The sequence below is a fragment of the Notechis scutatus genome, chromosome 5, assembly GCF_049901735.1.
Source record: "Notechis scutatus isolate UNSWTSFEM ecotype Mainland chromosome 5, rNotScu1.2, whole genome shotgun sequence".
NCBI classification, from domain to species: Eukaryota; Metazoa; Chordata; class Lepidosauria; order Squamata; family Elapidae; genus Notechis; species Notechis scutatus.
The window spans coordinates 52,616,972-52,630,846 of NC_142013.1; the positions used below are offsets into that span (position 1 = coordinate 52,616,972).

Below are 13,875 nucleotides of genomic sequence, written 5' to 3' on the forward strand. Positions count from 1 at the left end.
CAACTCGACACTGGGTTTTTCAGGAGTATTCCTCAAGTTACAATATTTTATATTTTCAGTGATGAAAAACAGTTAAACTAAGAAAATTCAGCACAATACTTACAATAAATGGAAAATATTCTAGAAAATATTAATTCTGTGCATGTTTCTTAATATTCATGTTGTAGTTCTTAAAAACCTCAAAAATATTTCTGCCTTTAAAGTACTGAGCATATTTCTTAAACTCACCATGTTTATTCCATGGTGAAAAAATTCTAGTAAGGCCCTAGCAAAAACAATAGAAAAAAATCTCTAGGCCCAGGAGAATGTGACTGGTAATTAAAGCCTGTAAAAGAGTCAAAGAACACAAACATTTACATTATAAAACAGTCTAAACAGATAAGGTAGAACTTGCTGACTGGAGATAGTTAGCATTTGAATTGCTGAGTTTACAAAAGTGGTTTTTATGCAAACTGGATGGAATATCAGATGTTTAAAGCAACTTTACTATTAAAACCTACTAATTGGAATAGTAAGTAATTTTGTGAGATACTTCATGGTTATCAAATCAAGTAAATAATACCAGAAAACATTTATCATTAGTCATTAATTCTAATAAAAGCAGTACTAATTGAACATTTGATTTTGAAAGAAAATTTCTACAAATAATAGATTGTGAATTTATTTTAGATTGTGAAATGTTTTATAAAACACTGGCAAAAAGCAAACTCTTATAGATCCAAGCTTTTGAAATAATAATTTCACATCACTAACTTCTTCCCTATATTATTCAAATATTTCTAATAATTCCCCATCGACTCAATTTTGATAAGGGATTTGGTTATGAGTCTATGAAGGAGTTACTGTTAGGGATAATAACAGGTGCAGTGAGAAACAATAATCAAAATGATTTGATGCTGAATCTTACAGGACAGCTGATTGGAGTACAAAAATCCTGAAGAAATGGAATTGAACATTTCCTTGTTTCTCACCTTAGCTACTGCTTAAAAAAAAAAAAAAAATCAGGCAGGCATTCCAGCCAAAATATGGTGATTATTTAAGAGCTGTGCTCAAATTTGAAGATAAAAGAGGAAGCCTTTTCTGGCGGCTGTCAGCCGGTAGGGAAGTGAAAAAATTGAAGCATAGCCAAAGGTGGGGGAGTGATCCTTGCCTTTTAAGAGCCTCTCGGAATGGAAATATTTTGTGAACCATCTGACAACTACACCGCGGCCTTCTAACCAAGTAGCTTCTTCACGGCTGTACTTTTAATCGCCGCTAAGATTGCACTGGTGGTAAAAAGGGAAAACAAGCAGTTTTCGGAGACAGTGACTTGCATTTCTTAATGAAGACAAATCAAGACGCTTCGGTCTAAGATAAGCAGGACTTGCTACCCTCTAGGTGCAGAGCAAGAATTTAGAGAGATCGCGTGTGGGACTGCCAGGAAAAAGGCCGCCCAGCATTCTGCCCTTAGCCCTGCGGTTAAATCCGTCCTAGCAATAAGATTTGGGGGCATAGTTTGCACATGTTGCAATTATTCGGACCCCATTCTATCTTGTACGCTAGCCCGCGATCCTTAAACGGTTGCCGCTCAAAAGACGAAGGAATAAACTGCACGAACATCCGACGCGGAACAGTGCGGAAGACTTTTTTTAGACAACTGAAATAATTAACCCACCCAAGACATTTCAAAAGCAAAATAACAGCGGGGAAGGTGGAAGAAGCCGCTTCCCGGGCAATTAACGGGCTGCAGTAGCGCCTGTTCTTTTCCAAGTGCAATTCAGTACGAGTACAAGCACGGTGGCAGGAAAAGTTCACGCTCTAGAAATGTGTGAGGGCACAAGCGGGAATAGGAGAAGAGGCAAACAAGGCGCAGGCCTTGATTGCGGGGTGCTCCCGGTGACAAGTAATTGAGAAAAACAAATCAAAGATTAAACCAAAAAGCAAGAAGCTGGGGTCTTCCTTTACTAAAGGACAGGGATGGAGAAAGACTCGTGCGAGTGAAAGTTGTTACCTATCAACAGGTGCGAGTCCATGAAATGATTGGCGGGAGGTTTTTAAGTCAAAGTATACCGGATCTGGGCACGTTTCTCGTTGTTAGACTCGCACTTCCGCTTTTCAGGAGGAGGCCGAGAAATCATAGCCCCAGAGCAACCCTCCAGAAATGAAGAATACCGAGCGACTGCGAAGGTTATTTTAGGAGAAAGCTAGGGCGCTTTTCTGATACATTTTCTCTTTTGAGATGCCCCTTCGCAGGATTTGTCCAGGCACGTTGGATTTATTAACAGCCTTAACTCACCTGACAAGGTTCTGTTTAACGCCTTGGTGGGTCACTGATTAGACACGTGTACTAGTAGCCTCTGGGAGATCGGTGAGAGTTTATGTGAGATCCAAGTGGACTTGCAGGTTTCAGAATTAAAACGCTATGGGCAACTCTTTTTGAATTGTAACTCATACAGTATTTCCCTTTCCGTTCCTTCACCTAGAAGCTCGTTTGTCAATATAGACGAGCATTTATTTCTGAATCCTAGAATGTGCCTTCTGGGTCGCCTCAATTTAAAGTTTAGATCACGCCCTACTCGTCGAAGGAAAAGGAACAAAGCAAGGTCCCTGCACCGCGGAATTATTAATTGCTTTAGGGAAGTGCGGCTTCCGCTAAGAGAAATCTTGGGTTAGTTTTAGCCAAATTGCAAATACTAGACACTCCCCAGCTTTGGGATAAAATTCTCAGATATTTTTTTTAGATGAGTAATTGGAAGGGGTGGGCGTTAATTGTTTTGTTTGTTCGTTACAAATTCAAGATGCAGAAAAAATCTAGACTTGTCCCTTTGGTGGAATTGGATCCTAATATCAATCAAAAGCCTATAATTTTGCAGTTCAAGCACTAATTTTTTAATTAGTGTCATTATGAATATTTTGGTTTATCCAAGTTGATGTAGCTAAAGTCGTAGGCTGAGTTGTTAATGAAGTGCAACTATAGAGGCACGGTACTTTTAAAGTGAACTTTTCTCTCTTACTGATTTTTTGAACATGGAGATTAACGTTTTGATATATGAAATAAAAGGAGTTAATACTGCTTACCATAATTCAAAAATTGTTAACATATTTAGAAAACCCATTTCATTTAGCTTTTGAAAATTACTTTGTAAAGAACTTCTAATTAAGACTCAGAAATTTTAATTCATTCAATAGTCTTTACATTGATCACAGGAAATCTAATCTGCTTTTAGATCCCACAAGTCTATCTGGAATTGAGATACACAAAGGGCATGTGGCAACTCTGTTGCAGTTACTACTCCATTTGCACATATGTCATAGATATTAAGATGAAAGAGGTTAAATATGACAATCAGTTATAGATCCCAGTTCTTCTGTTTAACAGTCTTGGAGTTGGAGATACTGGTTGTAATTCATTTTGTTGTCACTGGAGAAGGGGTAGGGAAACCTTTTGACTTGGCATGAAATCTTTTGATCTGATCCACCTTCCTTTGAAATATTTCCCAAGATAGTTATGTATGCCATCACCTGCTTTTCAAGAATATCTTGGCATGAAATCTTTTGATCTCTCTTGTTGAGCTGGTGGCTGATGGTTATCCCTGAGGGTACTGATATAGCAAGAAACCCCACTGCATCCAGTGATTGCTCTAAATATTGTCTGCTTTGGATACAATAGTTATGGTCTCAAGATCAGGTTGTTTGGATTGAATCAATCAAGGTTAGGTAAAAAGAAAACTGTAATCCTCCACTGGCCAATTGCCATGGTCTCTTGAAGGCATGCTGATTGTTGGGATGCTTGACCTTAATACAAAACTAAATGGTCTTTCCTAGCATCCCTCCTGGCACTTATGTACTTGGGCAAAAGTGCATCTTCATAAGGCTACAAAGATGGTGTTGATTGACTATGAAGAGTTAAAGTTCAGAGTATACGCTGCTGCCTTATATAATTAAAAAGAAAATGTTTTACAATACACTGGATCAGCCTAGTATATATTTCAAAGCAGTAAAATAAAATCTAGACTTGAAGCAGATTATAATGGCACTGTATGAAATTGTAATACAAGGCTGTGCATGGAAGTGGCCCTGTTGTGTTGGCAGCATATTCTCAATATAGTTTGAACCTCATGTACCTTAAAGTACATTCAAAACTGGGGATTATTCTGAAAAATGCATAAGGTTGTGCTGTAAAATTGCAAAGTTTATTTCCCATAGGAAGTAGTAGAATTTATTTCACAAAATATTCTTGGAATTGTTTTTCTGGATGAGAATGCTTACACATTTGTTGGTAAATCCCATCAATTTCCAGAACACTTTTCTACATACATGAAAAAGAACTGATTCCTTGAAAATAAGACCTATTGAAAGAAATCAGAAGAGTTGACTAATTCTTTTTTCTGCCATTTCTTACCCTCTCAAACCCTAGTCCAAATCACAAATGTTTGGCATAGAGCACAAATGAGTAGAAATCAGCGGTGAAACTCAGAACAGCAACTTGCACTTTTAGCTTGCAAAACTAATGACAGCTGTACGAATAAGTGCCATTGTTATCAGTAGATCTTACTTGTGATTAAGTACTCAAAAATGGCATGGCTGCAGCCCTGAAGTTATTGAGGATTTATTTGGAATCCTCCTTCAGTATTATATCTTCCCGAATGAATTGGGAGATTGGCTGTCCGCTGCAAAGGGTGACAGAAAAATCGTCCCCCCACCCCTTCAATATGATTCCGCAGTTATACTTGCGTAGTATCTCTCCCCCCCCCCAGTTCCTTGTCCCCCACCTTCCTACCTTGAAAGCGATCGGCAGAGTCTTGTTGCACCTCCAATGGGTCGGCAGGACAGAGCAGAGGAAGTTGGGGCTGTCGGTGCGGACCAGTTCTCCCGGATGATCGGCTAAGACATCCACCATGCTGCGATCTGCGTTTTTCAGTTTCCCCACCAGGGCGCTGTTGCCGTTCTCTTGGCCGACCAGCGGCAGCGCGTCGCTCATCTTGCCCGGGCTCAGAGTGGTGGAGGGCGGCGTGAAGCGGCGGCTGGTGCTGGTATCTACGGGGATACGCATCACAACAAGCCTTTTGAGTGAAAAAGGTCCTCAGAGGGTTTCGGATAAAGCGATACAAGCGCAACTCTTCAGCCAGCGGTTCTCGGGAGACCAACATAAAAAGAAAGAGGCTTAGGGTCCCGGTGCAGAAGGGGCAAACGAAGCGAAGCCACTCCAGGAGCGAATTTGGACTAGTTGGACAGAGCAGGGGAACGCCGGGGCTCCTGGTCCTGCCAGAATTAACCCAAGCATCCAGTTTTAGGTTGCTCTTCTCTGGAAGTCTATGTGTGCTCTTTAAAAATGAAAAACGGCCTTATAGATTTGGACAAGTTTCTCTGCTTTCCACCCCCTCGGGGAATTACCAGTGTTATTAAAATCAAAGGTTCTTCTGAAATCCCACACACTGAGAAACGTTTTGAGCAGAGGAAGTGTCTGAAACAAAACAACCCCCACCACGCGCACACACACACACGCACGCACACACAAAAGGAGGGAAGGACCTAGACTTTTCAGTAGTTAATTTCCTATTATTTTTCGAAGTTCAATGGTCTTCCCCTCCCGCTGCTCCTAAAGGCTGTCTAAGAATTCAGATCATTCATCAAGTCTCTTGTCGCACACGTGGATGGGGGAGAAAAGCGGTTTAAAAGAAACTGGGGGAACAGGCTGCAGAGGACGAGAGCTGAGGTTTTCAAAGGTCAACCGGCTATCACAGCATTATATAGTGTACTTCATCAAATATTTACAGCTGACTCTATGGAGAATTTAAACACAACAGAACGCCATTAATGTTCTCCAGCAACGTCCTTTCCCCCCCCCAGCCAAAGCAGCCTTGAACCCCAGTGTGAGTAGTTTGCCTCGCGTTGCTCTGCAGTCTTCCTGTCCCGGTTTCGCAACGCTTTGACTAAATTACTTAGGCTGCCTCAATTCAAAAGAGACTTGTACAAGTCCTGAGATGTCAGTGTGCCAACAATCTGAAACGCGCCCGGAGGGGAGGAAGAGAGAGAGAGAGAGAGAGAGAGAAAGCCTTTTGGTTGGAGTCGCTGGTTGGCTTGTGGGTTCTTTCTGTGGTTAATGTTCGCAGCAATTTTAGAAGTCACCCAACACTCTGTGGCCGCTGCGTGAGTCACTGCCAACTGTGGAGGAAAATATCTGAAGTAATATTCCTCCAATTCACCCACAGGGGCCGGCTTCTCGGCTATGGTTTAACCACAAGCAGGTGGAGCTCTGCTTTCGGGACCGCCGTTGGTTTTCCCCTCATGTCTCAGTCCTCCCTTCGCGCGCTCTCCTTTCACTTCACTTCAATTGGACGTGAACTCCAGGCTGAGCGGTACAGGTCTGTTCCTTCTCTCAAGCAGGGCTAGCAGCACGCACGGTGGCCAGACAAAACAAGACGCAAAAAGCAAAACAAGTCTCCCCGAAGTACGAATTGGCCAAACACCGGAGCTTCCTCCCGGCAGAAGTCGCGCTCCCAAGGCAGAAAAAGGGTTCGCGCGTTCACCAGACTCCAACGGCAAGCTTTCCCGAGGTCTGCTTCCCGTACAGGCCAGCCTCTCTGCCAGCTGTGTGTGACCTTCTGCGAGGCGCTGTTTGTTTGCTCATGCTGATCTGAAGAAAGCCTGGCTCCCCCTCCTCCCCCTCTCTCTCCCTCGCGCCTTCTGGCCCTATGAATGGAGATGACTGGAAATGAAGTTGCTGTTACAGTAAGAGAGTCCAGAGGAATGTCATTCCCTCAGCTCTTTTGCATAGGGGAGGGCGCCACCCAATCAGAACGCTTTCCGGTATTAATCAGGGCGCGGCTCCAAGCCGCGGGGCTCCTGGAATTGGCTCATGCGCCGCCGCGAAAGCTACTGTAAAAGCCCCAAACAGGCCCCGCGTCTCAATGGGACGCCGCGGCCAACGGGAGGCTTAGACCAAAAAGCTTGTGTGGTGGCGGCTGTGCTTGTGTCGGGGCTGCGGTGAAAGGCGGGCGAGCGGCAGAGGTGGGGTGGAGAAGGGCGCGCGCATTCCTCCCTCCCCCCCCGCCCCCCCGCGCACGGGTCCTCGAGGGATCAGTAAAAGGTCGCGAAAGTAGCACTTAAGGAGCTCGAGTCATTTGAACGATTTGACGAACAAGCGCGCACCGCCCAAGAGATCCCCTCAGAGTCGACGGTCGTGAAGAATCTCCTCAGAGGCTCTCTTAAGTGGAGCTACAGGCTAGGTCCACCCGCGACTGAGCTGCTTCGTTCCCCATAATTGCCAGAGCTAAGAGTCAGAAGGAAGTGTGTGCCTGGCTGCGAGCAAATGGACAGCTGTTGTATTTATGCCATAGATATGTGTTAAGAAAGCTTGCAAGCCCTTTTCTCCATACACGGGGGCATCAGATGGCAAAAAAGTGAAGAGAAAGCCCGCTCCATGAAGAGGGTGACTTTTCCCATCTTCCCAAGCCATTTTATTTTGGTTTCATCACCTATATAAAAACCAAGGAAATTTATGTGTGACACTGCACAGCATAAAGGTAGAGTGCATGATGTTTGAGGAAGAGATATTCACCGATTGTATTTCTTCCTGCTATGCAGTTCCTACAAGTAATAGCAAGATTTTTAAGATGGGGGAACCTCAGTCTTCCTATGTACATGAGAGCTAAAAAATGTACCTGCATTTCTTCTCATTTCAGATCCTATTAAAGATGCAAATTCCCATTTTGCATCTTTTTTTAAATCAAAGCCTCACATCTCTGGAGATTACAGGCTCATCCTCAAATTTTCCTGACTATCATATGAATGTGTCCTACTACTTTTAAAAGAATGTCATGTCTTGGTGACATATATCTCATCTCCTGACCACACATCTTAAAGTTGCACATAGCTGATCCAATTTTAAAGTTAATGCTTTTCCTCTTCTCCTGGCACATTTTTGACACAGATATAATACAGTATATTTCATCAACAATCTTACTGCTGATGAAATCATACTAAGATCTACAGAATTCCTGTTGACCTGTTTAGACTGCAGTGTGCTGGAGATCTCTGATCACAGAAATCTGCTCCCAGTGATGATTTTAGCTTAGGATGTAGGAGATATACTAGGGAACTGGTTTTCTCAGACATCTGCCCATTTAATGCTTGATTGGTACTTTCCAGTGCCTTTTTCAGATCTTACACGGACTTTTTACAAACAAGAGTTTACATCCCTTTTGAAAAAGTACTAGCTCTTTATTAAAAGAAGCAAACCAAAGCTTTCTTGAAGATTGCTTGTCCTGTGTGCTGCATTGGTTGATTCTAATAAAAAAGAGCTCAGTTTTACCAACTGTGTTGTTGATTCTGTCACCATTGGTACAAGTTTCCTGCTGTTCCTGCAACAAAGGATCTAGTTCTGCTTTTTTACTATTTTTATTAGTCTGCTTGGAAAGGAAAATACTTATTGTGACCATTCTATTTTGGATTCTTTGTCTTCGGGGCTGATCTGGATTTTCTGCCGGCAATGCCATTCCCTTGCTCACTATGGATTGAACCTTCACATTTCATCCTATGTCGTCCAAATTTTGTCATCCTGGCTACTTTGGAGAATGGCTTCAGTGTTTTAGAAGAGCATTAAAGCCATGTTCAGAAGTAGCCCCAGAGTGCATCTTCTTTGATCTGTGACCAGTGGCTAGGCCTTCTCTTATACTTACCCAACCCAAGGAAAGGCAGAATGATGGGTGGTTGTTTTATTGCTTCAGATGATGTATGGTAGATGGAAAAATAAACTCATGAAAATTTACCAGTTGCTTTCCTTGATTTGCCTGGGAGTAGAGCATGGCAAAGCCATGCAGCAAATTTCACACCAACATACTTTTCTCAATGCTGAAGGACAGTATTTTAATGCAACAGCCTGGCTGTTCCATTTGTTCAAATGCTAGGTCACTCACTCCATTCTGTGTTCCTTTGGAGGCATACAAAGTATCTTGCAAAAATTTGATCAGAGTCTGTAATCACTGAGACATGTCGTGGCTCAGTTATAAAGATCATGGTTCTTGGTTCTTCAGAAAGTCAGGCCTCATTCCAAAAACTTTTGGCCCAGAACAGAAAGTCATATGGTTTCCAGTTCTCCCTTTTCAGAACATTGAGAACCAAAATACACAATAAGAGCTCCTGAATTGAGCTTAGTTTTAGGGAAAGAAATATCTGGTTTTCCTAGGATATTCCTCTCTTCTGTACCTTAAAGTACATAAGGCTACCACACTAGTTTCCAGCTGTGAGTGAAAGATGAAGGATAACAATGTATACAGCAACTTGTGGAGCTGAGAAATGCAGGATATTTCCAAAAATAGCTCAGAATGTGAATCCAGGTTTCCCAATAAGCAGGATTACATTCCTTCAAAATTTGTCTTATTTTATTTGTCCTGTAGCCTAGCAGTTTCACATTGTTTGATTCTGTAGTTTTACAAGTTTACATCTATTTAAGGTTTTTCTTTCTCTGAGTTTTTCTTGACAGATAATAATTAGAGTGGGGACTTCCAAATGGCAAGAATGACAGACATATTGCAATAACCATCTTTTTGGTTCATCCAAATGAGTGTCCTAGTCTTTTAGAGGCGGGTTGGTTTATTTCTGTAGTATGCTAGAGGGTACTTTAAAACATTACAGAATCCTTGGATTTCTATTTGTCTTATGTCCTGATATCATACAACAGGGAGAGTTTATAGCCAATTGAACACAGGATCAAAAATATATATTTTATCATTCTTTTTAAAAGCACATCCAGGTAGACCTATATTCTACTAATATTCTGATTTCCTCACTGATCAAATTCACCACCATCCTTCAGTCTAACCTCCATTTCACAAGAATGTGGTTCTCACAACATATTAAAGGGAAAAATCTTCAACAATAAAAGTGTTCATGGTATCATTTTTCTGCTACTCTCCCCATGCCATGAACACAGGAGGCTCTTAACATTATGTGAATTCAAAATGTATGTTGTCTTGGGTGAATGTACTTTAGTTGATGTTGGTTACATAATCTAGGGCTAGGCTAAGGGGATTCAAGAAGATGTCTATTTTTGACTTCATATAAAATGATCCTTCAAAACCTGGTATGCAGGAACTAAACATGGCATGTATACACTATCATTTATTTAACATTTTATCTCACTGTACTATATGAAAATGTGCCAGGTTGTTGCAAGGATGACAATACAAAACTCACAGACACACATATAGCACAAAACTCTCTAAACGAAAAGTAAGAGTAAGAAAATGATTTTCCATACAAACAATTGCACAAATGATGTGTGGATATTATATGCACAAAATATTTTTGAATCAATTCTGGAATCCTAAATTAGAAGGATCTGGAATTACAGTATGTTAACTGTCTAAAGTATTATTAGAATTATTAATGTTGTAAAGATATACAATATCACTCTACTTCTTTTGTTTATAGGACTAATGAAGAGTAGTACTATAAGGCCTATGTATCTTAATACATAGTTCCAAACAAATAGCAATAACACTTAGACTTATATACCACTTCACAGTGCTTTACAGCCCTCTCTAAATGGGTTTACAGAGTCAGCATATTGCCCCCAACAATTTGGGTCCTCATTTTACCCACCTTGGAAGGATGGAAGGCTGAGTCAACCTTGAGCTGGTGAGAATTGAACTGCTGAACTGCTGGCAGTTGGCAGTCAGTAGAATTAGCCTGCAGTACTGCATTCTAACCACTGCACCACCACTATGTCTCATCTAAAAGTACACATATGCACATAGCTGCTAATCTCTTGTGTAAATGCTGGAAATTTGAGGACATTTTTCATTAAAATAAGGGATGCTAAGGGCAAATTACAAAAGTAGGCAGCTTAGCACTTCCTTTTTTTTGCAAAAAAAAAACATGGATTAGAGCCTACTATAGCCCTCATCAATCAATATTATGTTTTAAAATCTGCTGCTGTATAAATGGGCACACTTATTGTGGATGATCAGAGTTGTAGCCCACATGTGGAAGGCATTGAGTTGGTAAAGACAGCACAATTACTTTTGTTCCTCTTACTTCTTTTATGGCAAATCCTGTTAGATTTGACATACTCTCCAAATGACTCATGGTGTATCCAAGGTAAGCAATCACTAACCAGTAATGTGACGCTCAATGGGGGCAGCATTTACATAAAACAGAAACTATTTTATTTCATAAATGAATGAAGTCATTCAATGAATAATAGCATAATCATTTTTACAGACGATTAACAAGGAAAGGGAACAAGGGAAACGCAATCCTGCAAAAGTTGATGGAGTGTGGGGGAGATGTTCTGTTGAAACCGATTTCTTGCCACTTTATATTATATCAGTCTACAAAGTACTGCAACAGCTATTTTTATTATTAATGTAAATTTATTGGCTGCCCAACTCTATTGGCTGACGCTACTAAGGCTTATACTATAACATACTGTACATTTTAGTCTGATCCTGTGGCTCTATTTATACTGCAACAAATTAACTTTTTTTGGAAACCATCACTTAATTTGGACAGTCAAAATGTCATCCCTCCTTTCTCATTTGACTACTTTTCTGAAGCAAGGCAAGGCAGTGCCTAATGTGCCAGATCCAGAGAAGAGTGAGTAAGTAATTAAGTAAAAAGTGGTTGAAGGCAAGTTCAGCCCATTGCAAAAGTTATACAATTTATTTAGAATAACCCCACCCCCTCCTTTTAGAGTATTGTTATACTGACATTTCATACTGTACAAGATGACATATTGGCAATGAGAAATAATAAGACATTTTCTGTTCATTTTATGAAAGGCAGGACTGAAGACGTAAAGGGACCCTTTGGGGTGGGTAGGTGTGCAATGGCTAACCGAAGAAAGGAAAGCTTGCAAAAGCCCTTCTTTCTTTTAATTCCTGGGGGACCATGGAGGAAAGGCGTGCATGGAAGACGGGAAACTGTTTCCCAAGAGAATAAAGAAGGAACGTTAATTTAGCAAAAACCCGTTGCATAAATCTGCAACATGGAAGAAACCACAGAAGTCTGGTGTGGGGGCAGGGAAGAGGGAGATAGTCTGGTGCAATCTCAAAGAGGAAGCGCCTCCCTCCCCCCCACCCCACCAAGCTTGTTATTTCTTGGTTTCTGTAGCTGCCCACAGTTGGGTTGAGCAATGGGTCCGGAAACCTCAAGCCAAAGGCGGCTTTGAATGCCTTGGACTCGGAGAGCCTCTCGTTCTGCAGGCACCCGGAGTGGACGCCAGAGGGGGCTCGAAGCCTTTGACCTTCCCTGGCGGAGACGAAGCGGGATGGGCCCTTAAAAACAATTGTGAGGGGGGGGGGGGTCTGGGAGAAGGGACCGGAGGAGGAGACAATCCCACCTGTTTGGGATCCCCTCGAGATCCTTGCCTGCATCGGCGTGGATTTAATGGGTACAAAGAGGCGCTAATCTCAGCAGAGAGAGACTGCGCGGCCTGGCCCTGATTTTACTCTGGGATTTCCAGGGCGCGCTCTCTAGCAAAAGCAACTCTCCCGCCTCCGCACAAACTCTTTACATCCACCTCTGCAGCAGTTAAAACAAGCAGAGCACAACAATGCTGGCTGATTCACCCGGCAGAACCCCCTTGGCAGCACAAACTAATCCGAGAGATTAACGGCGGGATCGAATCTGGAGAGACTCAATTTTTCATTCCCTTTTTGTGTTGACAAACGTTGCAAAGAAGAGGAGCTCTTAAAGGAACGACGCCTGAAAAAAAGCGGTCATCCGATGGAATCAGGCCGTCAGCCTTAGGGCGGGACCAAGATCTCAAGCGGGATGGAGCTGACTTTTTCCCTGAGCACAAGAGCGCAGCCCCGGGCCCGGGTACTCTCTAAAAACGAGCGTGGGGCTGAAAGTGCGCACGGCAGCCGAGCGGGGCCTGTGACGCTCGAATGGTGGCGGTGGAGGGTAACAGTTTTCCTTTGGGCGAGCATGGAAGTCGCTTCGCTGGTGACTTTAGCTCATAGCCGAACGGCTCGTCTTGCTCAGCCGACTGATTGAAGCCATTAAGCACTTCAAAGAAATCGTCCCCGTCCCCCGAGAGCGGTTGGGATTGGTGCAAAGGCCGGTGTCGCCCTGCCCTGCGGGGCATTCAAAAAGAAGCCACGAGGCGTCCTCACATCCCAAGCGCGCGTCAAGGCCAGAGGGCAAGACTGGGCGGGCCCCGAGAGCGCTTCGGTCTGGCTTCTCAAGAGAATCCGCGGGAATCACAGAGAATCAGGCGATTCAAAGCCGCGATGCCCCCCAGTTCTGCTTCGCTGAATAAACCACAGTTGTTACAACTTGCATAAAGTTGTATAAAGCCACAAACCCTGTTTACCCAACCCCTATCGTGCTAAACCATGAATCACAATTTATAAACCACAATGGTTCACACCGCAAAGCAGAACCTGTCAATCCCCAATGTGGGTATTTTTTTTGTTTTTTCACATAATCCACTTTTCTCCAGCTGTTACACTCCGGATGCGTTTGGCTACAATTCCCATCCTCCTCCTCCCACTTGGTAGAGGTTGTGTAGTCTAACGCATTTGAAGAGCAACTTGGGAGCACGGGCCTTGGAAAAGTCATTTGCATTTCAGTCGCGACTCCCAAGCCAACTCTTTACTAAGAGCCAAGCCCTTCTTCAGAGTCCTGGGAGATGAGGTGAAACAGATTATTCCCGTTAAGTTGGGGGGGGGGGAAGAGTGGGGAGCAGGGCCTGCTGAAAGATCCCTAGCAAGTTCATGAATGCCACCCCCGGACGATAACAGATGAACATTAAAAAAAAAAAAAACTACTTAAAATCGGCCCATCTTCGTAAAATTCGATTTCAAATTCGGCAATGGTTCCCTTTGAAGTGTATTTTTTTGGCCAGGTAGGACTTTTAGACTGTGTCGTTCTTCGGCGGTCTGA

At 42.8% G+C, this 13,875-nt stretch overlaps 1 protein-coding gene across 1 annotated transcript in view; it reads right to left on the bottom strand.

Annotated features, from left to right (window-relative positions):
- The window catches only part of RUNX1 (RUNX family transcription factor 1), a 212,184-nt gene that overhangs the window by 107,855 nt on the left and 90,454 nt on the right, over positions 1-13,875 (bottom strand). The window contains exon 3 of the mRNA XM_026664211.2: positions 4,760-5,016. Within this exon, the coding sequence (XP_026519996.1) occupies positions 4,760-5,016 (257 nt within the window). The remainder of the gene's footprint in view (positions 1-4,759; positions 5,017-13,875) is intronic.